Below are 23,520 nucleotides of genomic sequence, written 5' to 3' on the forward strand. Positions count from 1 at the left end.
GTGTGTGGATCCTGTGGGTTAACCTGCTGTTTGGACCCGCTGACTCCCTGGATCTTCCTCCAGGATTAACCCCTGTCCATATGAGTGTTTTCTGTGTGAATAAACGTTTCTAACATCTATTGAAAAGTCATGTTATTAACATGAAGTTTTACTGTAACGTCCTGAGGCAGTTTAAGGAGGCTGGTGTGAACCAGCATCCCAACCTACACTGAAACATATGCTGAAAACATGTTTCAAAGTTCATCACCTTCCATCTTATGAGGTTTACTCAACCTCACAACCTCTTCCTCGAAATCAAATTGAAGTTGGATCTGAATTTTAACATCCTGGAGAAAATCCAGCAAGCATCACAAATGCAATAGTGCTAGTGTTCAGAATAGGAACATGTAAATATAGTGGTCCAAAGATGCACAATCTACAACAGGATAACTAATTACATGCACTCACTAGCCACTTTGTACATCTGTTCAACTGCTTGTTTATTGAAATATCTTGTCAGCCAATCATGTGGCAGCAACCTAATGCATTTAGGTCTGTAGAAATCATGAAGACATCCTGCTGAAGTTCAAACTGAGCATCACAATCGGGCAGAAGGATGACTGAACTGAATTTGAACATGGCATGATTATTGGTGCAAGACAGACTGAGTATTTCAGAAACTGATTAACTGCTGGAATTGTGCATCCTGCATGTGACCTGGCAAATCTGCAACAACTCTATGATGCCGTTATTTCGATATGGCCCAGAATCTCTGGGGAATGTGCGCCATGAAGGACTAAGGCAGTACTGCGGGCTTAGTTTTACACCAAAAAATCATGTTTTTTGGCCAGCTAGTGAGGGAAAAAGCCAAGAACACTTTGTCCAGACCGCTACACTATACTCCAGCACAGCCACACAGAAAAGGTCAGCGGCTTGTCAGAGGTCATGTGTGAGCTGCTGGTGCCACACTGTGTAAACTGGCTTCTGCTTCTGTTGGTGTTTTGTTTTGGAACAGAGAGCCTGGCATACACAATTAGTTACTGAAATCAAAACTCTTCACTTGTCCTTTTTTCCTTGCAGAGGCGTCTGTGTTGCAAACCAAAAAACCAAAAAACCAAAAAACCAACAAAAAAAAGAACAGTTGTCACATGTCGTTCTAAAATAACAAGTTTATTAATAAAAATTTATCAAAAATGAATAGATACTCTACTAAAGTTAGAATTTGCTCACATTAAACACTCTTGCCCTCTCTTTTTTCCTACATTCCTGTGGTGGTTGGGGAAAAACTACAAAACTTTTGAGAAGGAGAGATATAAACACACTTTCATTTTGACTGTGCAAAAAAGAAGGACTGTGACTATATAATAGACTTTTTAAAAAGTTATCCCCTGCTGATAGCATACACCTCATTCTAATACAGAGCTAGAAACAAACTGGAAGACCTTCAGTCTCCCTTACATACTGGGTCCGAAACTCTGCCTGCGACACACAGTGTAATGTGACAGGAAGTAGAGAAAAATATCTCAAAAGCAGAGTGAGGTTTTTTGGGAGACGATGCTGCTGAAGTGAAAATTAAAACGTGCAAAGGACTGCAGTGGGACACCGTTAAGGAAGCCACGATTCATATAATCCTGCAGATCCATGTTTGCTATTAGCCGTTGTCAAAAGAGATTGCAAAGAAAAGCGTCTGGACTTCTTTAAGTTGCTTGAGGATGCCAACGTTCACATTTTGGACAGAGAGGACAGATGGTTTGAAAGAGGAGTGAAAGAAGCCATCTATGTCCACTGTGAGCGACCATCTTTGAACAGAGGCGGGGGTTTACGACACCAACTCTCTGCCATCTATAATCCAGTTTTGAGATCCCTCCCCAGACGCCTTAATGCCCACTCACATCCTGGGCCATCTGACCTCAGGAATTCGCATGATAAGGTGGGGCCAGGTTTCACAATGAACTCACCCAAAACTCTGGCTGATTGGGACCCACACCCGCTTTCACACCTTGGCTCAGGCGATTAGAGGATCATCAGGGGGTCCTTTTGTCCCTCTGTGGGGGGGAAACTCCCACTAGGTTTATATCTGGGACTCTCCACCATTTGACCTTAGAACTGAAGAAGCTTCTCGGATGAGATGTGAAACGTCTTCAAGCAACTTAAAGAAGTCCAGACGCTTTTCTTTGCAAGCTCCTTTGACTACGATGACCTGGATGACTGAGAACCTTCACAGACCTATCAGCCGTTGTCACTTTCACAGCTGTTCCGTCACATTATTGTCGTTCCAAAAACATTTCGTTTTGTTTTGTGAGGATTCTTTGTGAACTTTTGTGTGACTAAGCTTTATTTTTTTTAATCCCTGGATGTGTTTGGAGGAGTGATGGGGCAACTCACTCCAATTTATCCAGGAAATCCCCAACAGCAAAGACTCTTGATTTTTGCTTTTTTTTTGTAAAGAAGTCTTCCTTGGTTCAGGATCATATTTGTAAACTGTGTCTAGGATATGCAGAAGTTTTTAATTGTTATATTTGGAGTTTTCTATAAATCTGATTTAGTACCAGAGATGGGCAGTAACGCGTTACTGTAATCCGATTACTTTTTCAAGTAACGAGTAAAGTAAGGGATTACTATTGCAAAAACGGTAATTATATTACCTTTACTTTCCCGTAGGAACGCTGCGTTACTGCGTTACTAAAACCGTGATTTTTTTTGCGAGAATGTCTCATGACAGTGACGTAAGCGAGTGCTACGTCGTGACAACAGCTGTGTGCAGATCAACAATGGATCATATATCAAGTGCGGAAGAGAGTATGAGCGTGCAGCGTTTAAAGCGTGGAAGTACTGACCTTACTTTGAGTTTGATTCCATAAAAAGTGACAAAAACATTAGTGTCCATCGTGCGTGGGAAGAAAACTTCTTCTTACAGCGAAAGAAACCCCTAAACTTCCGAGCAAGCACCGAGTGTATGGAAGCCCGTTTCCGCCACTAAATAAAAACAAAAAAGCTAGTATCCATAACTCGAAATTTCGAGTTACTTTTCTCAAAATTTCGAGTTAGCTCTGCCAATCAAAAATATACGTGAATGAGGTCGCTTTCTTGTTACCCGGAAGCATATGGCGCAGAGGACCGCGCACTCAAAAACGGATCCCAACAAATTGGCGCTTTCGCGAGTACGTTTGCTGATAGTAACACCATGTGATTCAGCTAATAACACGGGGATTTCATCATTTGTGAAGCCAGGCTGAAAACACTCAGCAATCTGTGCATTCACGACTGGATGTAATACCGGTAGCTTAGCTGTAGCATTTGTAGCTGAGGGCTTCAGCTTCCGGGTAACAAGGAAATGACGTCATTCACATAGATTACTGATTGGCAGTGCTAACTCGAAATTTCGAGTTACTTTTCTCAAGATTTTGAGTTAATAAATCGAAATTTCGAGAAAATAACTCGGAATTTTGAGTTATGGATCCTCTTTTTTTTTTTTTTTGTGGCGGAAACGGGCTTCCATACCGAGTGCGCTACGACGTAATGGGAAATTCACAGAGAAACTGCCGTATCCTTCCACTGACCGCTGCGGCACACCTGCACCAGGGTAAACCTCCGCCTACCCAACTCCTGCTTTACAGGTGAAAATAGAGCAACAGGACCGCTGAGTCTTTGACTTTATTTATTTTCTGCTGTGTTTTACTTGCATCTATTTGAAAGAGTGAGTGTAAACACAAAAAATATTTTATTTTATGTGCTGGAATGTGCAGAAAATAGGTTTAAATGTTAAACTAATTTCTTCCAGTCAGAGAATGTTGCAGATAATTAAATTTTTGCTTGATGCATAAAGTTAAAAGATTTAAACTGATAAAACAAGTTTAAAAAAGAGATAATTTTCCATTTGATTACATTTTGTATGATGGATTATGCAGAAAAAGTAGAATTGGGCTGAAAGATCTATCGCTTTATCACCTATTCAAGTTGTAAATCGTGTTTTTAAAAAGTAACTAAGTAACTAAGTAATTAATTACTTTTGAAAATAAGTAATCAGTAAAGTAACGGGATTACTTTTGGGGGGAAGTAATCAGTAATTAGTTACTGATTACTTTTTTCAAGTAACTTGACCAACACTGTTTAGTACTATCACCATGACTGTCTTTCCCCCCCCAAAAAACTCAATAGTCCAATGGAATTTTTGCACAGTTTGACTAACCTTATTCCTGCCTGCCATAGTAGTGTAGGGGAGACCGGGGATAGTTGTAACATTTTTGACATTTCTGTCTGTAAATTGGAGCTCTTTTAAGGTAGTGGATTCAAAATGTAATGCAAAGTATTTACATGTCTCTGCTATTAAATAGTACAGCTATTTTCTCTGCAGCACAATTACCCATTGCATGGTATGGTCTCAAACACAAAGAGTGAAATGTTACAATTAACCCCATAGTCTGGGTTAGTTGTAACATATCCTGGGGTAAAATGTAACACAATGAAATAAGGGTACTAACAAAATATTAACATGTAATCTTTGTTTATTCAACACATGAATGCACTTACATCCATTTATGTAGCTGTGTGTGTGTGTGTGTGTGTGTGTGTGTGTGTGTGTGTGTGTGTGTGTGTGTGTGTGTGACAGAATGCAGAAATCTAGCTTTTGAACATATTCCAACCCCCCAAAAAAGACAAATTATGGAATTTTCTGCAACTGAATATTTCATTAATTTTGGTTGGTCTTCCTTGAGTTTGGCCTCATTGGCTCAGTGGGCATTATAACCGACAACTCTTGCACCAATTTTGAACATAACAATGAAGCTGAAAAAATGTAGTTGTTCACCAGCATCGCAATTCCATTACTTTTTATCATGGCTTACCTTGGTGTGGTTTGCAAAGTGCTTCAGAAAGATGAGGAAATCTGTTTCTTGCACTCATCCTGATTTATTTCCACTACCAGTACTTCCTACTGGCCCATCTCTGACACAGAGGTCTGCATAATGTATGTGTGGGAACACAAACAGTGGAGGAATTGTGTTGCCAATGGCATTAACCACATATACAAAAGCGACCAGTGAACCTCTCTCTGCTGATGTCGTTGCCCCAACTTGTTTAATATAAGTTAAAGTAATAGTGTGGTAAGTTGTAACATTTGCATTATTGTTACAACTAACCCAGACTGTTGCTGTTACAACTGACCCAGACTCCTATAGCCATGAACTAGCTAACATTACAGCCAACGGCTAAAACATTAGCACTAAAGACCTACACAGAATATATCCCCATAGACATACAAATAACATAATTTAAGTTTGATGACTTTAACTGCAAAGCAGATAATGCTATTAAACATTGAAATAAAGTAGAAAAACTTACTTTTTGGCATACAAATTACTTTTTTTGGTGTTAAATTGTCTTTTTTTGACAAAATGTGCTGATTTTTCACATGTGATAGCAGAACTGAGTTGGGCATGCACAGGATGAGTCACATCATTTGAAACTTAGCCCTGATTGGAGAAATTTGAAGTGTTACAACTGACCCACGTTACAACTATCCCCGGTCTCCCCTACTTATATAACTGTGTTCAGGACATATAGAAACAACTCAATACATTTTGTTCAATTAACTGACTCAGTTGTTTGAGCAAATCTTTCCTGAACCAAAATATAATGATGAGAGTGAGAGCTGCTCTTTCATGTGAGAGTGAGCTTTATTGGTGCACAAATGAGGAAGGAGGCTGCAATGATGGGATAGGAAGTATTTTTATCGTTGTCCCTAAGCAGCACAAAGGCCAAACATTTCATGAGCAAGGATCATGCAAGTCGGGAATGCTTGGCTGCTGTTTCTTCAGCAAGCCTCTGGAGAGCCAGACTGAGGCAGACGGCCCCTCCAGCAGAGAGGGGGTTACAGAGAAGATACAGTAAGGAGACATGATTCAGACTGAAAATGTTTTTATAAGACAACCTATCCTGTTCTTGGGGGAAAAAAGTATCTTCTACAGAAAAGTGAACCTTATAGGAATTCATCAACACAAAGTCTGGCTTTGTGTGCAAAAACAATCTGATCACCAGACCTGGTGAGGGGAAAGTCATAAAACGTGCATACAACCTTATATTAATCAGGAAAATTCAACATTTCCATGTGAAGCAACCGCTTGCAACAAAAGAGAAAAAAAAAACAGGAAGAAACTTTAAATCAGTTAAATCAGACTCAGGGAAGGTGGCCACATGTGGTTCTCATTTAGCAGGATGTTGGATGTTGCCCAGGTGAACAAGGTTGTTGGGAAGCAGGACGGGGACTGAGAACGTGGAATTGATAGAATACATAACACCTGTGAGAACTATGAATAAGCAGAAGACCAACATCCATGCTAACCAGGAACCTAGCAGCTCAATGCTAAAACATCAATAGAAAAATAAAAACCTTGATAACCAAAGGTTACAGCTGGAAGGATGTCAGCCAACAGAGGTACAGAAGGGCTCCATAAGAGACAGGTCCTAAATAAGATGCCTGAATAAGAGCCACAATAACATGTCCACAAGTGAGGCTCTAGGCTGAAGAGATACACCAGAGAAGCAAAGGCTAAGAAAATAAATGGCCTGTTGTCTAAAGATCCTTCCAGGCTGTACTCCCAGCTCCAAGTAAGAGGACAAATGTGCCCAGAGCTTAAACTGGATAATACTGGCAGAACATCTGGGTAAAAAGAACACGACACCAGTGCCAAATGTCAGTGCCAACACTGTGAACACCTGGCAGCAGTTATTTATGCAGGCAGTCATTGAGTGAAGAACTGCTCGGTGTAGCACAGTTATAGATTGTTGTAGCACAGTTATGGATGGCTCACATTCACCTGATCCAGCCCTAACTATAAGCTTTATCAAAAGTTTATCAAAAGTAGAGAGAGTGTCTGCCCTGAATCCAAACTGGGAGCTGGTTCCACAAAAAGCTGAAGACCGTGCCTCCCATTCTACTTTTGAAAACTACAGGAACTACAAGTAAGGCTGCACACGCATGCATGCACACACCATCCAGAGGGGTGAGAGGGAGATTTATTTTTTTATACAATTTTTTTTAACTCCACCTATCACCCACTCATGTGAACCCTGTCTACATTTTCTTCGACTTACCAGATTAATGGCATTATGCAAGTCACTGGTCTGAAACCCTGGCAGCATCCTGGGGTTTTTATTAGCTGGGCTGTATTTTATTTTTATACCTTGTGATGGTGCCAGTACTACAATACCAGCAGTCTGATGGATGAGGCTTTAGGCAGAGAGCCACAGGACACACACACATTTAAGTTTACTTTAGTGTGTCTTCCCATTATCACCAGTTTTAGCACTTTAGCAGTTAAATTTGTGATTCTCAAAGCTATCAGTGCTTCATTCTGCTGCTGAGGAAGATGAAGGCAGTAGTTAAACTAGTTGAACTAGTTAAAACTGAAGAGTAAATTAAAGAGAACCTTTAAAATATATGTTGGTTTATTTCCGCTCAAAGCTGTATCTCCTATTATTCTTCATTAAGCTTGTGTGTGTTTGTGGGCTGGAAAGCAGGTGTTTCATCTTGTTCCAGGAAAGCTAATGGAGGACACAGAGTGTATTTATAGCCAGTGACTCTCAAGAAGTGTGGAGCCAGAGTGTGGTCTGAAAATACACTGTGCATACACAACAGTGACCCCACTAGAGAGCTCGCTGCCAATCAGGACACATGCATACATACACACAGGCTATAATTATAATCCCCATGATTGATATGTGCGGCTCCTATCCACAATGGAGAGTACGGAGCATCTTTCTCACTCCCGACACTCTGTATACACAGTAAACACTGAATATATGTACTCAGCTATAAAGAGACAGAAGAGAAACACAACCAATAACACGGATCAGATGATTGCTCTGTTTGAGTTTAAAAAAAGGGACATATTTCACCAATATCCTCTGAATATTTACACACCTCTAATGTAGTTACTGAGAAACACATCTGGGGTCATATTAAAATAAGTAATAACATAACTAGTTCAATTCAATTCAGTTCAGTTTTATTTAAATAGTCCCAAATCACAACAACAGTTGCCTCAACGTGCTTTATATTGTGAGGTAAAGACCCTACAATAATACAAAAACAACAGAGAAAATTCCAGCAATCCCCTATGAGCCCCTATGAGCATGTAGTTTTTCAGCAGTGGGACGGAAAAACTCCTTTTTAACAGGAAGAAACCTCCAGCAGAACCAGGATCAGGGAGGGACAACCAATTGCCCCAACCAGTTGGGGGTAAAGAAAGGAAGACACAAAGTTAAAGTTAAATAGACCTATTGCAGAGTAACTAAGGGAGGATTCAGGGTCATCTGATCCAGCCCTAAGTATATGCTTTATTAAAAAGAAAAATTTGAAGCCTAATCTTAAAAGCAGGAAGAGTATCTGTCTCCTGAATCCAAACTGGAAAATGGTTCCACAGAAGAGAAAGCTGAACTTCTCAACCTATCTCTGAGGGAGAGGACAGCCACCCTTCAGAGGAAGCTGATTTCTGCTGCTTGTATCCTCACTACCCACAGCTCGTGACCATAGGTGAGGGTAGGGACGTCGATCAACCAGTAAATTGAGAGCTTTGCTTTTACACTCAGCTCTCTCTTCACCATGATGAACCAGTGCAGCGTCCGCGTCACTACAGCCGCAGCACCAATTCGTCTGTCGATCTCCCGCCCCCTTTTCCCGTCACTCGTGAACAAGACCCTGAGATACTTAAACTCCTCCACTTGGGGCAGGAACTCGAATCTGACCTGGAGTGTGCACTACACCTCCAGGTCAGCTACACTGCACCTCCACCACAAATCTGAGGACCACGGCCTCAGATTTGGAGGTGCTGATTCTCATTCCCACCGCTTCACACTCAGGAGCAAACCATTCCAGTGCGAGCTGGAGGCCCTCACCCGATGAAGCCAACAGAACCACATCATCCACGAAAAGCAGAGATGAGATCCTGAGACCACCCAAGTGAAAGCCTTCAGCTTCCTGGCTACACCCAGAAATTCTGTCCATAAAAATTGTGAACAGAACCAGTGAAATGGGCAGCCCTGGCAGAGCCCATCACCCACCGGGAATGAGTCCGACTTATTGCTATACGGACATCTAGATGATCAGTAAATTGTTTTATAGGTACTCTTTCAAGAGTAGTTATTTGGACCTTGGCCTATAATTAGCTAAGAGCTTGGTCAACTGATGGCTCTTTAAGTAATGGTGGTGGTGGAGAGGTTTGTGTGTCCCAGGAATCCCAGGCCTATGTTGTCTGAGGGCATTTGCTCCCTGGTAGGGTCTCCCATGACAAATTGGTCCTGGTTGAGGGACCAGACAAAAAGCGATTCAGAAGGCCCCTATGAGTAGAACATAAAGGGGACAGTTCAGCCTGGCCTGGGATAAGGTTACCGGGGCCCCGCCCTGGAGCCAGGCCTAAGGAGGGCTCGAGAGCAGGAGTTTGGTCCCTTCGTCCATGGGGCCCAGCTGGGTACACCTCGAAAAGGGGGCACCATGGGGGTCGGGTGCATCGTGTCCCAGGCAGCAGAGGCCCTAGCGGACTGATTCCTGGCTACCAAGACTGACAGGAAGGAGCCTGAGTTAGTGGGTGAGGTTGAGAGGTACTGCTAGATATAGTGTGGCTCACCTCAGTGCATGGCTTGAGTTCTTGAACCAGTCTTCTGAAAAGGGATTGGACTCTGTCTCACTCTGAAGAGTGTATTCTAGGAAGGACACAGTTGGCATGCAAAACTCACTTTTCTCATTTCATACAGAACCCACTCAACCTGATGTTTTTGAGAACAGACAAACACAAAAATGTGAAGAAAATCTCAATGCATCACTTACTAATGGTTGGAAAACTGCTAGAGCATAAGCTATGCCAAAGGACATAACAGTCCCCTCAAAGTGCCCCAAAGGAACACTGAAAGCAGTTTTCCACTCAAGTCACACAATCTTCTATTATGCATACACAATGGTAAGCATTTCGTAAATCAAGCTTACTGAAGATGGAAACTCCATGTGAAGCCTCAAAAGCAGGTAATGGTGGGTTATTTGCTCTTTACAGCGATCTAATTTAATCCTCAGTAATCGATACATCGTTACAACATCTTGTCCTTTTCAACAAAAAAGAAGAAGCCTGCATCAAGACGGTTGGATTATCCCAGCAGTACGTAAATCCTTGTAGGTTTCCATGGCTTCTCTCTCTGGGCAGCAGAGATTGTAAAGGTGGCTTAATGGCATTATTCAGGTGGCACCAGTAATAAATCAGGTTGAGGGTATATTGCTGGATAAGTGGTTGGATTGGTTGGAGGTACAGCGGATTTTAAACAGTTAGACAGGCAAAACAAACTCCTCTGGCTCTTCCACCATAAATATAGTCTGAGGAGCAGAAAAGACAAAAAACTCCAGGTACTTACTGATTTCTTAGTGATTACTTAGAAATGACTAAGTGACTAAGCCAAAGATAAATTGCCTCAATCCGAAGTATACTCCTGGTGTATAGTTGACCATTTCGTGCAGTTATTGATACGCCAAGGAGAGTGTGTTAATTGAGATTTGAAATTGGAGAGCCGACTGGAGATTTTGATCTACTCCTCAGTCGATCAAAGCTTGCATGACAAACTGTCATTGCCGAAGCGTACTGTTGCAGGAAGCTGCGTGTGAGGAACATCATTACTTGACCCATCTACCAGTATCCCCACATTTACTGGCGGGCTCCTTCTTCAGGGTGCACGGGACAAAATGCTCCAAAATGAAATGAAACCTCCAGGCTTGTAATGCCTACCACTTGATTACCAAATGCATAGCAGGAGTAGGAAGGACTGCACCAATGGAGAAACTCCACCCAGGGCTGGAGAAAATAAGAGAAGTCGGCGCAACAAGAATTAATTAGAATTAATTTTATATTCAGCTCAAGCACTTTCTGTCTCACCTGACAAGATGTGTTGCTTTCTATAGAATATCTGATGAAGTATCAGCTCAGAGACTGATTAATCTTTTATTGTGTTTTTATTTTCATTATTGATGTAGCACTGCCACACTTTTGTTTTTGTTCTCAGGATATTCTGTGACCAAGAAAGTATAACAGCCCAAAATTTCTTTGGTGCTCCAAACACTCTGTAGTACACAATCATATACTCAGTCAAATATCTCAGAACCCTTTGACCCTTTACTATAGTTAGTTTTCTCTAACCTGTTCTGTGATAGAGTGCTGCCCCCTTGTGTTTGAAAAAGAACACAAGAGGTCTGTTGATTTGGAGTTTTTATGTTTAAAATATCCATAGAGCAAACTTTAAGGCCAAAGCAATCAAAACCAAATCAGTTAAATACATTAATAAATTAATGAAATGGCTTAGGTACGTTTCTAGAATTTCTGTGGCATTTTCTCCCTTTTCCCAACACAAAAGAAATTTATGTATAGAACTCATCTTTGTGCAAAAAAAACCATTAATGTTGGGGATCATCAGAAGGAAAGGTGATGGAGATCCATGCTTTAAGAGAAAATGTAACACTGGTGTTGCAAATACTACAAGAAAGCAATGCTGGTAAAAACGGTTAACCTCACGGCTTCATAAATGGTCTGGTCTGGTTCTTGATTACTTTACTTGAGAACTCAAAGCACTGTATACAACATGCGTCATTCACCCACTGACAAAGTACTTTTATCTACGTTAAGTGTTTACTACCTGTGTGCACTCTATAAGCACAAAAGTACCAGAACACTTACACGAGCCGCTTCATGCCATCAGTCTCACACTGTCCCATAACCTCAAAATGGAGACCACAGTAGTTTGAATCTACTTTGTGTTATGGGAATAAATAGGAAAAATAGACCAATCAGATTCCTATTGTGTGGCCACTTAGCTCTAATTCCTTTTTTTAATATAGCTTGAGAATAAGGAAAATCTTTTTTTTTCTGCATAACCAAATTCAGCTGACAAACGGCATTTTTTGGCTATTGTAACATTACTAGATTACTTCCTTTTTTTGGAAACATGTGGCCCAACAGGCCACGTTATGTTTTCATTTTAGGAACTCTTTAAAATTACAGTCAGCTGGCGAGAAAGCTGAGTGACAGCTTGCTTGAGAAATCTATCGAGAGAATGATAGCTTTCAATAAGAAATCGAGGAATAAAGTTAGTTTGGTAGCACAATGTATGTATATGAGAAACTATATCAAGGAGATCTGTCGTGGAAATCAGATAAAATTCAGAAAAAAGAAGTGGATGAGACACTTGAGAGGAAACAGCTTGAACTGTGACCTGACACCGAGGCATTTTTCACATTCAGCAGATGACTTGACAGGAAAAACAAACTGAGCAGGATGAAGCGGTGGTGCTAAGCAGGATACTTGGATGGTGCTTATTACTGCTGATCAGTCCAGAAAAGTAGGATGTTATTTAATCTTTTATGAGAAAGTTTAATAACTTCTCCATTCAGCTTTCCCGCACGCTCATTTGTGGCCGTGCATATGATCATTGATTCAATGAAAAGGATTGACAGGTGGAGCATATCTGCATTTCACAGGCGCTACATTATTGAGTGCTAAAGTACAGACTATTAAACCTATTGAGTGAATTACTGATGTTTCCCAAATCTGGGTGCTGAGATGCACATTTAGGAGAAGAGAGCTGAAAGCCTGGGAGCTAAATTCTCAATAAAGATTTAGGACTGTTCAGTTCTCCTCTTGAAAGGCTATAAAGCCATGTAGAGAATGATACTCGGGCAGTGAATCAGACATGCAGAGAGAGCTTAAAGATAGGCCACAGAAGCAGAGTTTTAATGAAGTCACAGTTCAAGGTGTTGGCCACATCCCCAGCCCACAGACACGGACAGCAGAGATAGAACATGAGGGGATGACGACACTACCCACATTTGCCATTTCACAAGCCTTCATTACAATAAGAATGTGTTTTCGACGGCTTGCCTGGTTAACTGATGGTGCGGTCATTCGCCCATCAAAGCTCAGCTTCTGCAGTAATCTCTTCAACACAACAGACAGATCTTTTGTACATAAAGTCACAGCTAGAAAGCTTCACTAAATTTACTACATTTTTGAAGAGAGGACATTACAAGTAGCTTTAAGCTATTACGGCTGCCTAAGCAGGGAGAAGAGAGCCTCCTTCATGAAGCTGAAAACTTGACATCCAACACGCCTCACTACCCGATCGATCCCTCTTCACATTACACACCTCTGCTACGTTTTACTGAATTCATGCACCCAGACGTTTTAGTTTGGGATGGTAAACCTGCTAAACCTGACCTCACAGTAACTTTAACCAACTTTATCTGGAAATGTAATTATTAACTTCATGGGCAATTGCTTCTCTGTGTCCACAGAGCGTGACTGTGTAAACAGATTCATGTCCCCACAACATGAGTACACACACACACACACACAAAGCACACAGAAAAATAGTGAAAAAGCCATCCAACCACTGAGTCTGTAGAGCTGGTGTGATGGTCAGGTTACTGTATACAAAGTAGATCATTAACTTCAGTGACTCCTGAGGACCAGAACCAACAAGTTCACGTTAGACTGAAGCAGACACACACACAGAGCTAGCAGTCAGAGTTTTAAAAAAGTCATGTGGCGGGCAGTCAATAATTAAATGGTATTTTATACTCGGCCATGGATCAGTGCAGATTATGCCCGGAGTTGTTTAGATGAATAATAAATGTAGAGTATTTTTGCAGAGCAAAGGAAAGGTCCAGCTCTCACTGCAGTCTCGTTCCCAGAATTTGACTTTGTTTGAAATGTATTAGTCAACATCCGAGCAGTTATCAAGGCCTAACTGTCTTTGATCCGGTTACTGACCTTTGACCCTTCACATTCAGAAAAACTCATCAGAATGAATATAGGAAACTGTTATGAAGCTTTTCAGATAAGATGCAAAAACACAACATATCCCTCGTTGAAAAAATATCTCCAAACAACATCAATAAAAATGTACTGAACTGAGCTCAAATTAGCAGAAATGAGCTGAAGCAGACAGCAGGTGTCTTCAGCTGCCTGCGCTGGCACCAGCACTCTACACAGAGGCTCAATCTGTTTGTTTGTTGTCCCACAATCTAAACATTCTGGTTAATCCTGTAAAGTTGAGCATTTTCAGTCTGATGTTGCTGCTTTACATAAGATACAGAAGGAAGTGCAATGAGTGCGTCAGCAATGCTTGAAAGTAATGTGAGTAATGCTCTAAATGATGTAGGGGTGGGTGCAGAAGGTATGTACAGAATATTGTTTTAATGACTCACACATTTTGACCTTGCTGCCCTTTGACCTTTCAACAAAGAGCTTATCAGCTCCCACATTTGTTAGTGTGCTCTTCTTTCTCTGAATCCCTGATGGACAGGAATTAGAAACCAGTTTCAAACAACAATCAGCATCAGCGTGAAGATTTCAAAACCAAGTGAAGGACTGACGAATAGAGGAGTTTTTACTAATATATACTTTGTTACAAATTATTTTAGATCCTCCAATTTGATAAACATGTGAAGAAGATTTCAAGACTGATCCAAGTTAATTAGATTACACCCACTTCAGCAGCTCAGTTATTCGTTGATTCCACAATATTTCCTCATTTTTTATTTTGTACAACAGTTTGGTCACGAGCATCACCGTATATAACTAAGAATCTGACATCTTTATAAAATCAAGCCAAAGCCAGTTCTGCAGAGTTCTTATCATATTTTAAAGAAAATAATTTACTTAGTTTTAATTTATTTCTGTTTTCTTAATTTATTTTTCAAATGTATAAATATTCTTGCCCCAGATTATCTTTCTAGACATATTCAAGGGCAGGACAGTAATCTCATTACAAAGAGTGTAGTGAATGGCAGCTGTGAAATCTAAATAAATTAAATCTAAAGTCTGTCAACCAGCACAATGGCTTATCATCCATGGAACGCACTTCCAACTGAAACCCAGCTGATAACATATATTAAATGTACATATAAACATCGAAGGCTGGTTAAAAATAACTCAGAGCTGCAGTCATTTTAATTCATTATGCTGTACTTTTCTAATTATTCATACTTTTGGAAATAATTATTTATTACACTTGTTTCTATTACGGAGCCTTTGTTGTATAACTGAGAGGGTCTGAGATCCCTCCATCTTTCTTACACTACATTTATACTGTGTGTATATATTATATTTATTGTATATTATGTATATAATGTGAATAAATGCTATGAATTTAGTTTTTTTATTGTGAATGTAAAACCACAACATTGGACAAGGGTCAGAAATTAGAAATAGCCAAAAGCTCTATGTGCAGCACTTCTTCACACTGGAACTATGTTAAACTGTCGCTTTTATATAATAAATGGAATGATCAGCATCATCATGAAAGTTTCAAAATCAACTAAACAAATGAAGAAAGAAATATATGGGCTTCTTCTAATGCTTGTACTCCAAGGCCTCAAATGACAAAATGCAGCATTAGAAGAGTGCAGCTCAGTGCTTTTCTTCTTCCTCCCCTTTAATAAGTACAGCATTTCATAATAATGTAATATACTTTAGTACTTGTATGATATACTTCCTGGACAACTGAAAACGAGTATTACTCCCGTACAACAACGCAGCAGATCAGTTAAAGTTAGTTATGTTTTGTGACATTTTGTACCCTCTATATACAGTCAGGTTGGTGGTTATGCTGCATGTATTCATAGTTGCTGGGCTGATTGGCTGATGTGTTGATTTAAATACACAGAAATGTTTTGGGAGACTGGAGGTTTCTAAACAACCAAAGCAAGCTAAACGAGTTTAAGGCATTTCTCCTGTGGACACTTGGAGCTTTACAAAAGTGAAGTTACCTCAGTGCTCAGCTGCAGGCCGAACACTTGCGTTATAATTGAAGCGTGTGCTGGTCTGTCATAGTTGACGTTTCTCAGTTTGTGAATAGGGCCCGTCACAGAAAGCGGCAGCTGATTGGCTGCTCCGCAACCTCATTATCAGCCCCTGTCCAATCACTCTGCTGTGTGTGCATGTTATGTAAATGGGTCGCTGGAGTGTGAAGGGAGGAAATTAAAAGCGACGCTTTGCCTTCGGTCGCTCTTTCAAGCAAGCAGAGAAGCGCTGGGTCTGCAGGCAGCGGTAAGTGAAGCAGGATTTACTCTTAGTTTTTCAGACTCTTCAGACTCAGAGTGCACTCAGCTGATTGGCCTCTCGCCACTCACACGCATGTTAAAAACTGTGTAATAATAAAGTAGTACAGACGCTGCTGAGAGCTGCAGTTTGATTGCACGTACTGTAACAGTCTGCACAGCACTCTGTTTATTCTGATGAACGCATGTGTGCTCTTCACTTCAGCTGTCTGAAGTTGTCTCGCAAGTGTTCAACTCTTCTGCGCATTTGATTGGTCAACACCCGAGGCAATCCTCCATGCCCCGCCCTTTCAGCTCAAAGTCAATAAACTGTCAGAGTAGTGATTACTGAGTTGTACAATACTGTGCAGCGTAATGATCGAGTTGCACTGACACAAGTCTATATATGAACACAAACACGGACAAACTAGGCTGCTAATAGTTACTGATAGGAATCCAATTATAAAGTTACTACAACTTTGGATTCATTGACATTTCTTGTGTGTGCAATACTCTTTAGATGTCACAGAAAATAAGTAACGATACTAATGTGTAACATGCACTCAGCTGACAGTACAACAAGTGCAGACAGTACAACAACAGCTAAGACTAAAGCAGTGAAGTCATTTTTATTTATAGAGCATATTAAAAGCCATCAGGGTGTTCTTCATAGTACTTTTAGTCACTTAATATAGCAAACTAAACAACACAGTTACGATATCTAGAAATTGCATAAGACTATGTGAGAAATGCAAAAACATTATGAAAATCACAAATTTCTGCGCTGGACTTTATGTGGGATAGACTGTTTTAGAGCCTTTGGTTTATAACTGAGAGGGACTGAGAAAGTGTAAGTAAGCCAAAACAGGAGTGGTGTGTTTTAATGTGTGTGTAAAGTCCAGCAGCTGCAGGATGAAGCAGTGGTGGTTAGAAACAATGCTTCTGGTTTCTGTAGAGGCTTTAGTTTATCATGCTGTTGAACCATTCTACATCATATTGAAAAGTGTTTCCATTATTTTGGCCATCCTATTTATTTCACCAAGAGGAGGTTAAATAAAACAATGCACCTCGCTGTATGCAAACAGGTTCACAGAGGGACAAACTGAAGGCTAGAAATCGACTATGAACAAATCAGCACCTTCCTAATAAGTAAAACAAAAGAAAAAAACATGACTGAAATTCTAACATTAAATGGTCCACTCAAAACTGCTGTTGTATGATGGCAGAAATGTTTGTTTAATAGGACTCTGTTCAGTCCATCTCTAATGCAATGAATAATGTGAAAATCCCATTCGATTTCATTTTTCTGCGTGCACATGTCTGCAACTCAAGAACACATAAAGGCGCCAGGATGAGGATTGCAGTGATTGGTCAGAGTCTGTTTGGCCAGGAAGTGTACAAGGAGCTAAGGAAGGATGGGCACACCATTGTAGGAGTCTTCACAATCCCTGACAAGGATGGCAAGGCAGATCCACTGGGTAAGAACTCACAACGTCAACATCATTTTAATGGGAATATTAATGGGAATACTGCCTTTCTCCTGTCACCGAAGCAATGCTGAAAGTGACTTTCCAAGCAAGCATTTTTTTGCACATCTGCTAGGAATAAACTGATGATGGTGTCAAATGAAACTGTGACTTGAAATCGGGCCACTGGTTTTATCTCTGCAGCTCGGTCATCAAACTTGCATTGTTGATTGCAGTGTGTTGTGTTTTCTTTATCAGTGAAAGTATCAAATGAATGCATTTTCATATCAGAGCAGTAAAATATCTGTAACTGATTTACATCACTGCAGAAGAATAAGGAACAACTGGAAATGAATTAGACTTTGCTTGACTGCATATACACACCAGTAAGGTTTGCTTACAAATGACTATACATGCTGTACACTATAATAAAAACAGAAACATAACCACTAGCCCACATTTGGAAGTGCTCAGAATCGTGTCGTGATCAGATATTGTCCAGGTGTTAATGCAGTCTGTGCAGAAATAAAGGACTGTCATAGACATCTGCTAATTAATGCTAAGTAAAATATTTAAAAAGAAATGCTAGAAATCCACTTACCAAAACTGAAGCACAAAATTCTTGGAAAGTTTTTACCACACAGAAGGCCACATTGTTTGTCAGATTATTCCATTAGAAAAACAAAACAAGAACAACACAAACATAGTTTAGTATCTTGAGAAATTATCAGGTGAGGTCACTATTTCAGGTGAGGTTGTGCAGTCATCCACAGGCAACACTTAACAAAACAGCCACTCCCTAACTGGCTGTCTGATTAGCTCCCCAAAAAGGAATGGACTCATTCGGAAACTTCCTGGGGAAAATCTGATCTTGTTGGGACATTGACCATCCCACTTTGGATGGAGCAGCTCTCATTTCAACAAATCTGGCCAAATTTATGAAACCCCCCCCCCCCCCAAAAAAAAAGTGACTATCCAGAGTTGGGGCCAGGGTGCAGAGTTTTACATGCCTCTCTGCAATTTCTCCTATACTGTCATTCCCACAAAACCCCATCCCTATAGAAATTGTTATGACATGCGACATAGCAATTTTTTATTTTTTATATTTTTCACCTCTTCCTTTGTGTGGGTTATAATTCCAGATCCTTAATAACAACACAGACAGAATACACATTATATACAATGTAATACAGAAAGTTACCACCGCATGCTGGGCCCATAATCCAGAGGTCGATGGATTGAAGCCATATTCTGCTATTTGAACTCTATGTTGATAGCCTATCAGATTTCCACTATTTGAACATTGTCACAGAAACACACAAGTTTTAGTCCAGCCAGCGGGCTGTTTACATTTTGGGATGGCCGTAGCTGAGGAGGGAACCTGGTTTCTCAAAACTGCACGCCAAAGTATCCTTGGGTAAGATACTGAATTGCAAATTGCTCTCCAGTGTTTTCACTGCAGTGTGAATGTTAGATAGAATGCACTTAGGCCCAGAGTACTTGAATGAATGGGTAAATGAGGCATATTGTCTAAAGTGTTCAAGTAGCAAAGCGCTGTATGAGTCCAGTGCATTTGTATAATATACACCTGTAAATTTCAGACTCTTCTCTGTGCTCCTTTACTCTGGCATTTTCCTGTATGCTTGCTTTTGGAAGCCGACCCATGTAAACATGTAAAGCCTTAGCAAATGGGAAAATTCTGACTTGTAAAATTTGACATCACAGGGGGTAGTTCTACATGTCAGAGTTTATATACATATTTATAATATATTTATTATGTCTGTATTTATAGAAATACAGACATAACTGCAGTACATGAAAAAGAAAACAGAACTGTTGCAGGATGTGCAGCTTTTCTCATTTATTGTGTTATTTTATCATTTATCAGCCACAGAAGCGGAGAAGGATGGCGTGCCTGTCTTTAAGTTCCCCCGCTGGCGACTCAAGGGCCAGGCTATTCAGGAGGTGGTGACTCAATACAAGGCTACAGGTGCGGAGCTCAACGTCCTGCCCTTCTGCTCCCAGTTCATTCCTATGGAGGTTATCGACCACCCAAGACATGGCTCCATCATCTACCACCCATCCCTACTGCCTCGCCACAGGGGAGCCTCTGCTATCAACTGGTAAGTGATGTTCATGAGATCAAGTTGAAGAGAAGCAAGACACAGTGACAGCTGTTTTATTTCACTTCCTGTATCGGTCTTCACAGGACACTGATCCACGGTGACAAAAAGGGCGGGTTTACAGTGTTCTGGGCTGATGACGGACTGGATACTGGTCCCATCCTGCTGCAGAGAGAGTGTGATGTTGAACCCAATGACACTGTCAACACCATCTACAAGAGATTTCTCTTCCCAGAGGGAGTAAAAGGCACAGTAAGTAAAGAAAGAAAGTGTGGTACAAAGACACTTTTATTGTAAATAAATTTCATACATTGGAAGGTGTGCAATATAATGTGTGGTAGCTGTGTTTAATGTGACTGCAACACTTCACCAAGGCCTTCTACCACAAAGATGATAGGATGCATTCTCCCAAACAACTTTGTTTTGATCCTCATCCTCACACTTACAGCTTAACATGCTTTTATTTTACCTCTTAATAGCTACCTGGTCATGTTAGCATTAGAGATTTTGTAATACTTAATTCTGCCACAGAGGCACTGCTATCCTGTGTTTTAAATATAAGTAAAAGCATTAATGCAACACTGTCCATGCAAAATAATGACTCGTGCATCGTCATAAGACATATTTCGTGTATGTACTTCCTGATCTGAAAGGTGATGCCGATGCAAAAATTCATTGTCCCTCATTCTTGTGGGCCAGTACTTTGGAAACTCCGTGGTTGTAAAAAACATAAATCTATAGGTTATCGGCCCTTGGGTCTGTCGCTCCAGAACAGGGATGTGAAACTCATTTTACATCAATGCAGGAAAAGTGCAAATCGTCATATTTTCCAAAGCCGTTCAGGAGGCCAGATTGGAGTGTTTGCAGGACTGACTCTGATACCCGGGCCTTGTGTTTGACACCCCTGCTCTACAGCATAAAAGGAATTTAGACAACTTTTATTGAATTCAGTTTTTTAGATAGCACCAAATTACAACAACAGTCACCTTAAGGTCTTTTTATTACATTATAAAGTAAAAACACTACAATAATAGAGAGAAAACCAAGGAGACTACCCACTATTGGCAAACAATCTGCAACAGTGGGAAGAAAAACTCCCTCCTGTTTTAACAGGACGAACCCTCCAGCAGAACCAGGAGGAGTGTCATCTGCCCTGACCTTTTGGGGTTGATGGCGCTTGTTTTCATAATCAGACTTCACTGAACAATAGGTGACATCATGGTGGCTATGTTCATCTTTTATACAGTGTGTATCTTGACCACGGTCACCATCCTGTCAGTTCCTTGGTTATGAAATGAACTGGTGATCATAAAGCTGTTTTTTATTTAAATGTGAAATCATTATTATGCTGTAGCTGCAGGACATACTTTGAATCAGTCTAGTCATATTGCTTTCTCTTGCAATGGTGTGAAGTTATTACAGTTTGCTATGCTAAAGGTAAGCTAAAGATCGCCTTGAAGTGCTGGAAAAAACAACCTGTAACAGAAATGAAGTTTGTTTTATTATATTTATAGAGTTAGTTATCTGTGTTTTATGTGACTGATCATTCGGCCTGTGTCCTGTGATTTGCCTGCTGCGAGTTTCCCAACATCGTAAATACTGTGATGACAAAGTTCGGAAAGATAGCTCATGCAATTTAAGATAGCGCAGCTTGAACTGCATTTTTCTGGTTCCAGGTGGAAGCTGTGAGGCTGATTGCAGAGGGGAAGGCCCCGAAGATCACACAGCCAGCGGAGGGAGCCACGTATGAGTGCATCCAAAAGAAGGACAATGCCAAGGTAGAACACAAGTGTAGCTACGCCACATTACATCCACAGACACAAACATGCAGAGTGTCGGTCACTGCTGTTCGTTCGTTCGTCGATTTACAAATATCATTAGTTATATATTATTTAGTTATAGTTATAATATTATTATTATTATTATTTTATGGGATATTTAGTTAAGCTTAAAATGAAGGGTTTTTTTCTTATGCTGATAATAATGTGGTCTTGATACGTTTATAGCACATTTTACAAAATGCAGAAATGACTTTTTGTGATGCTTTGCTGTGAAAACTGCAGAAATTAATTCCATCATTTAAATGAGCAGTCTCTCCTGTTCTGTCAAAGTCTGACTTGAATTGACATCCTTCATCTCAGCGCTGCCGTCTTTATCTGTCTTCTGATTATATCTTTTGTGAATATATACACATATAAATCTGTGTGCTGCTATTCTTTCAACTGACCATGATGTAAAGAGGCTTATCCAAAACCATAGTTGTAAATAAGAAAGCGTTCTTTTGCGTCGTTAAATAAAGGTTAGATTACCATCTTGTGGTACAAATTGGTATTACATGCAAACACTTTGGATATAAAGTCACTGTGATTATTACTTCTCATTCTCTTGATAGTTTTAACTCAGTTGTTGTTACTTAGAAAAATTCTCCTACATACTTTTAGAAATATCAGATCAGATTACCCAGACTCAGACCGACTCCCAAGGCAGTGGCAATGGATGCATCTCACAAGGTCACATGTACAATGAACCAGCAGTTCACTGTACATGTGGAGGGAAACATTTCAATTCAAACCTTTGCCTTTGAAAATGTGAGCTTTTTCTTGCTGCTGCAATACAAGGAACAAAGTACAGTTTCTGGATGTTACCTACATTGTAGTGATTTACACTTTCACCTAACACACAGTCCCACTTTGAGACAGGAAGGACATGCAAATCCCTTAAGAGGATGCATCATGAAGGACATGTGGTGTAAGGATCCAGTAGATAGAATATGTAAAAGGTAAACGGACTGGTACTTACATTGGTACACACACTCACATGGATGCATCAGTGCAACCCTAGGGTACTTTGACAGGCAGACTGGAGTGGCTGAGGAATCGACCCACCAACACGCTCAGTAGCAGACATCCCACTCCTCCTGAGCCGCTGTGGTGAAGCATTTAGATTTGAACTGGCAGTGATGACTGCTTGAAATTCTAACAGATTGACTGGAACCAGTCTGCTGAGGCTCTCCACAACTGGATCAGAGGAAACGACAAAGTGCCGGGAGCCTGGGCCGAGGTCGATGGACAGGTAACAGCTTCTTAATGCTTTCTGTCTGTATCCTGTACAGCTGACTAAATAAAAAATGTTTGACACAATACTTCTGAATTTTAACCGGATCAGAGCGACGGCTCACGCAGACATGCAGAATCAAAACATGATGAGCAACTGCGTTTGGACTGAGTCCCGTTTTACATCTCTCTCTGTAGAAAGTGACTTTCTATGGCTCCTCTTTGGTGGATAATGGGACCGCAGTTAATGGTCAACCCCTGGAAATCCCTGGAGCCAGCCAACCCGGTATCGTCACTAAATCTGGCCTGGTGCTGTTTGGCAATGACGGCAAGACTGTAAGTGAGATTATTAATCTCAGGAAACTGTTCTAGATTTCCAGAATTCACATTACAGATAAGTGCTGTACATATCTGAAATGATTGGCTCAGACATACAATGGCCCCATCACTGTGTCGATATAGCTACATCTTGTTACTGAATTAATTGAAGACCACCCTGACTGTGGTGGTGAAAACATCACTTGCAGATATTCGGGTGCTTTTCACTGGCAGGGACAGCAATTGTCAGAACAAAGCAAATACCTTCCTACTAGGCTTGACTTGTGTAGTAATACCAGAAGTATCACATTCAGTCCTTCAGCTATGAGGTGATTTGGTCTTGGAATGCAGCCCACAGCTCGTTATTCTGCATCCTTTCTTTCCACGGATGCTCAGACAAAAACTCTACACTCGTGTCACGACTGCAGAGAGAAGATTTTGAGACATTTACGCTAGAAAAACCTGACAGAGCAAAGGAACAAAGAGATCACTGTGAAACTGGATATATGACTTTT

The 23,520-nt window shown here is 40.6% G+C and overlaps 1 protein-coding gene across 2 annotated transcripts in view; it reads left to right on the forward strand.

Annotated features, from left to right (window-relative positions):
- The first annotated feature begins 6,809 nt into the window (after positions 1-6,809).
- Positions 6,810-23,520, forward strand: part of aldh1l1 (aldehyde dehydrogenase 1 family, member L1) — a 38,364-nt gene continuing 21,653 nt past the window's right edge. The window contains exons 1-7 of one of the 2 annotated variants that reach the window (XM_086291177.1): positions 6,810-6,939; positions 17,378-17,523; positions 19,400-19,634; positions 19,721-19,886; positions 21,311-21,412; positions 22,617-22,706; positions 22,886-23,023. In XM_086291177.1, the coding sequence (XP_086147303.1) occupies positions 17,397-17,523; positions 19,400-19,634; positions 19,721-19,886; positions 21,311-21,412; positions 22,617-22,706; positions 22,886-23,023 (858 nt within the window). In that variant the 5' untranslated portion in view covers positions 6,810-6,939; positions 17,378-17,396. Of the gene's footprint in view, positions 6,940-15,933; positions 16,056-17,377; positions 17,524-19,399; positions 19,635-19,720; positions 19,887-21,310; positions 21,413-22,616; positions 22,707-22,885; positions 23,024-23,520 lie in introns of those variants that run through there. The other variant, XM_086291178.1, reaches the window with a different exon arrangement.

The sequence above is a fragment of the Aulonocara sp. 'chitande type north' Nkhata Bay genome, linkage group LG5, assembly GCF_057382095.1.
Source record: "Aulonocara sp. 'chitande type north' Nkhata Bay isolate Kocher_YH1m ecotype deep benthic linkage group LG5, A_spYH_male_GT1.1, whole genome shotgun sequence".
Classification (NCBI taxonomy): domain Eukaryota; kingdom Metazoa; phylum Chordata; class Actinopteri; order Cichliformes; family Cichlidae; genus Aulonocara; species Aulonocara sp. 'chitande type north' Nkhata Bay.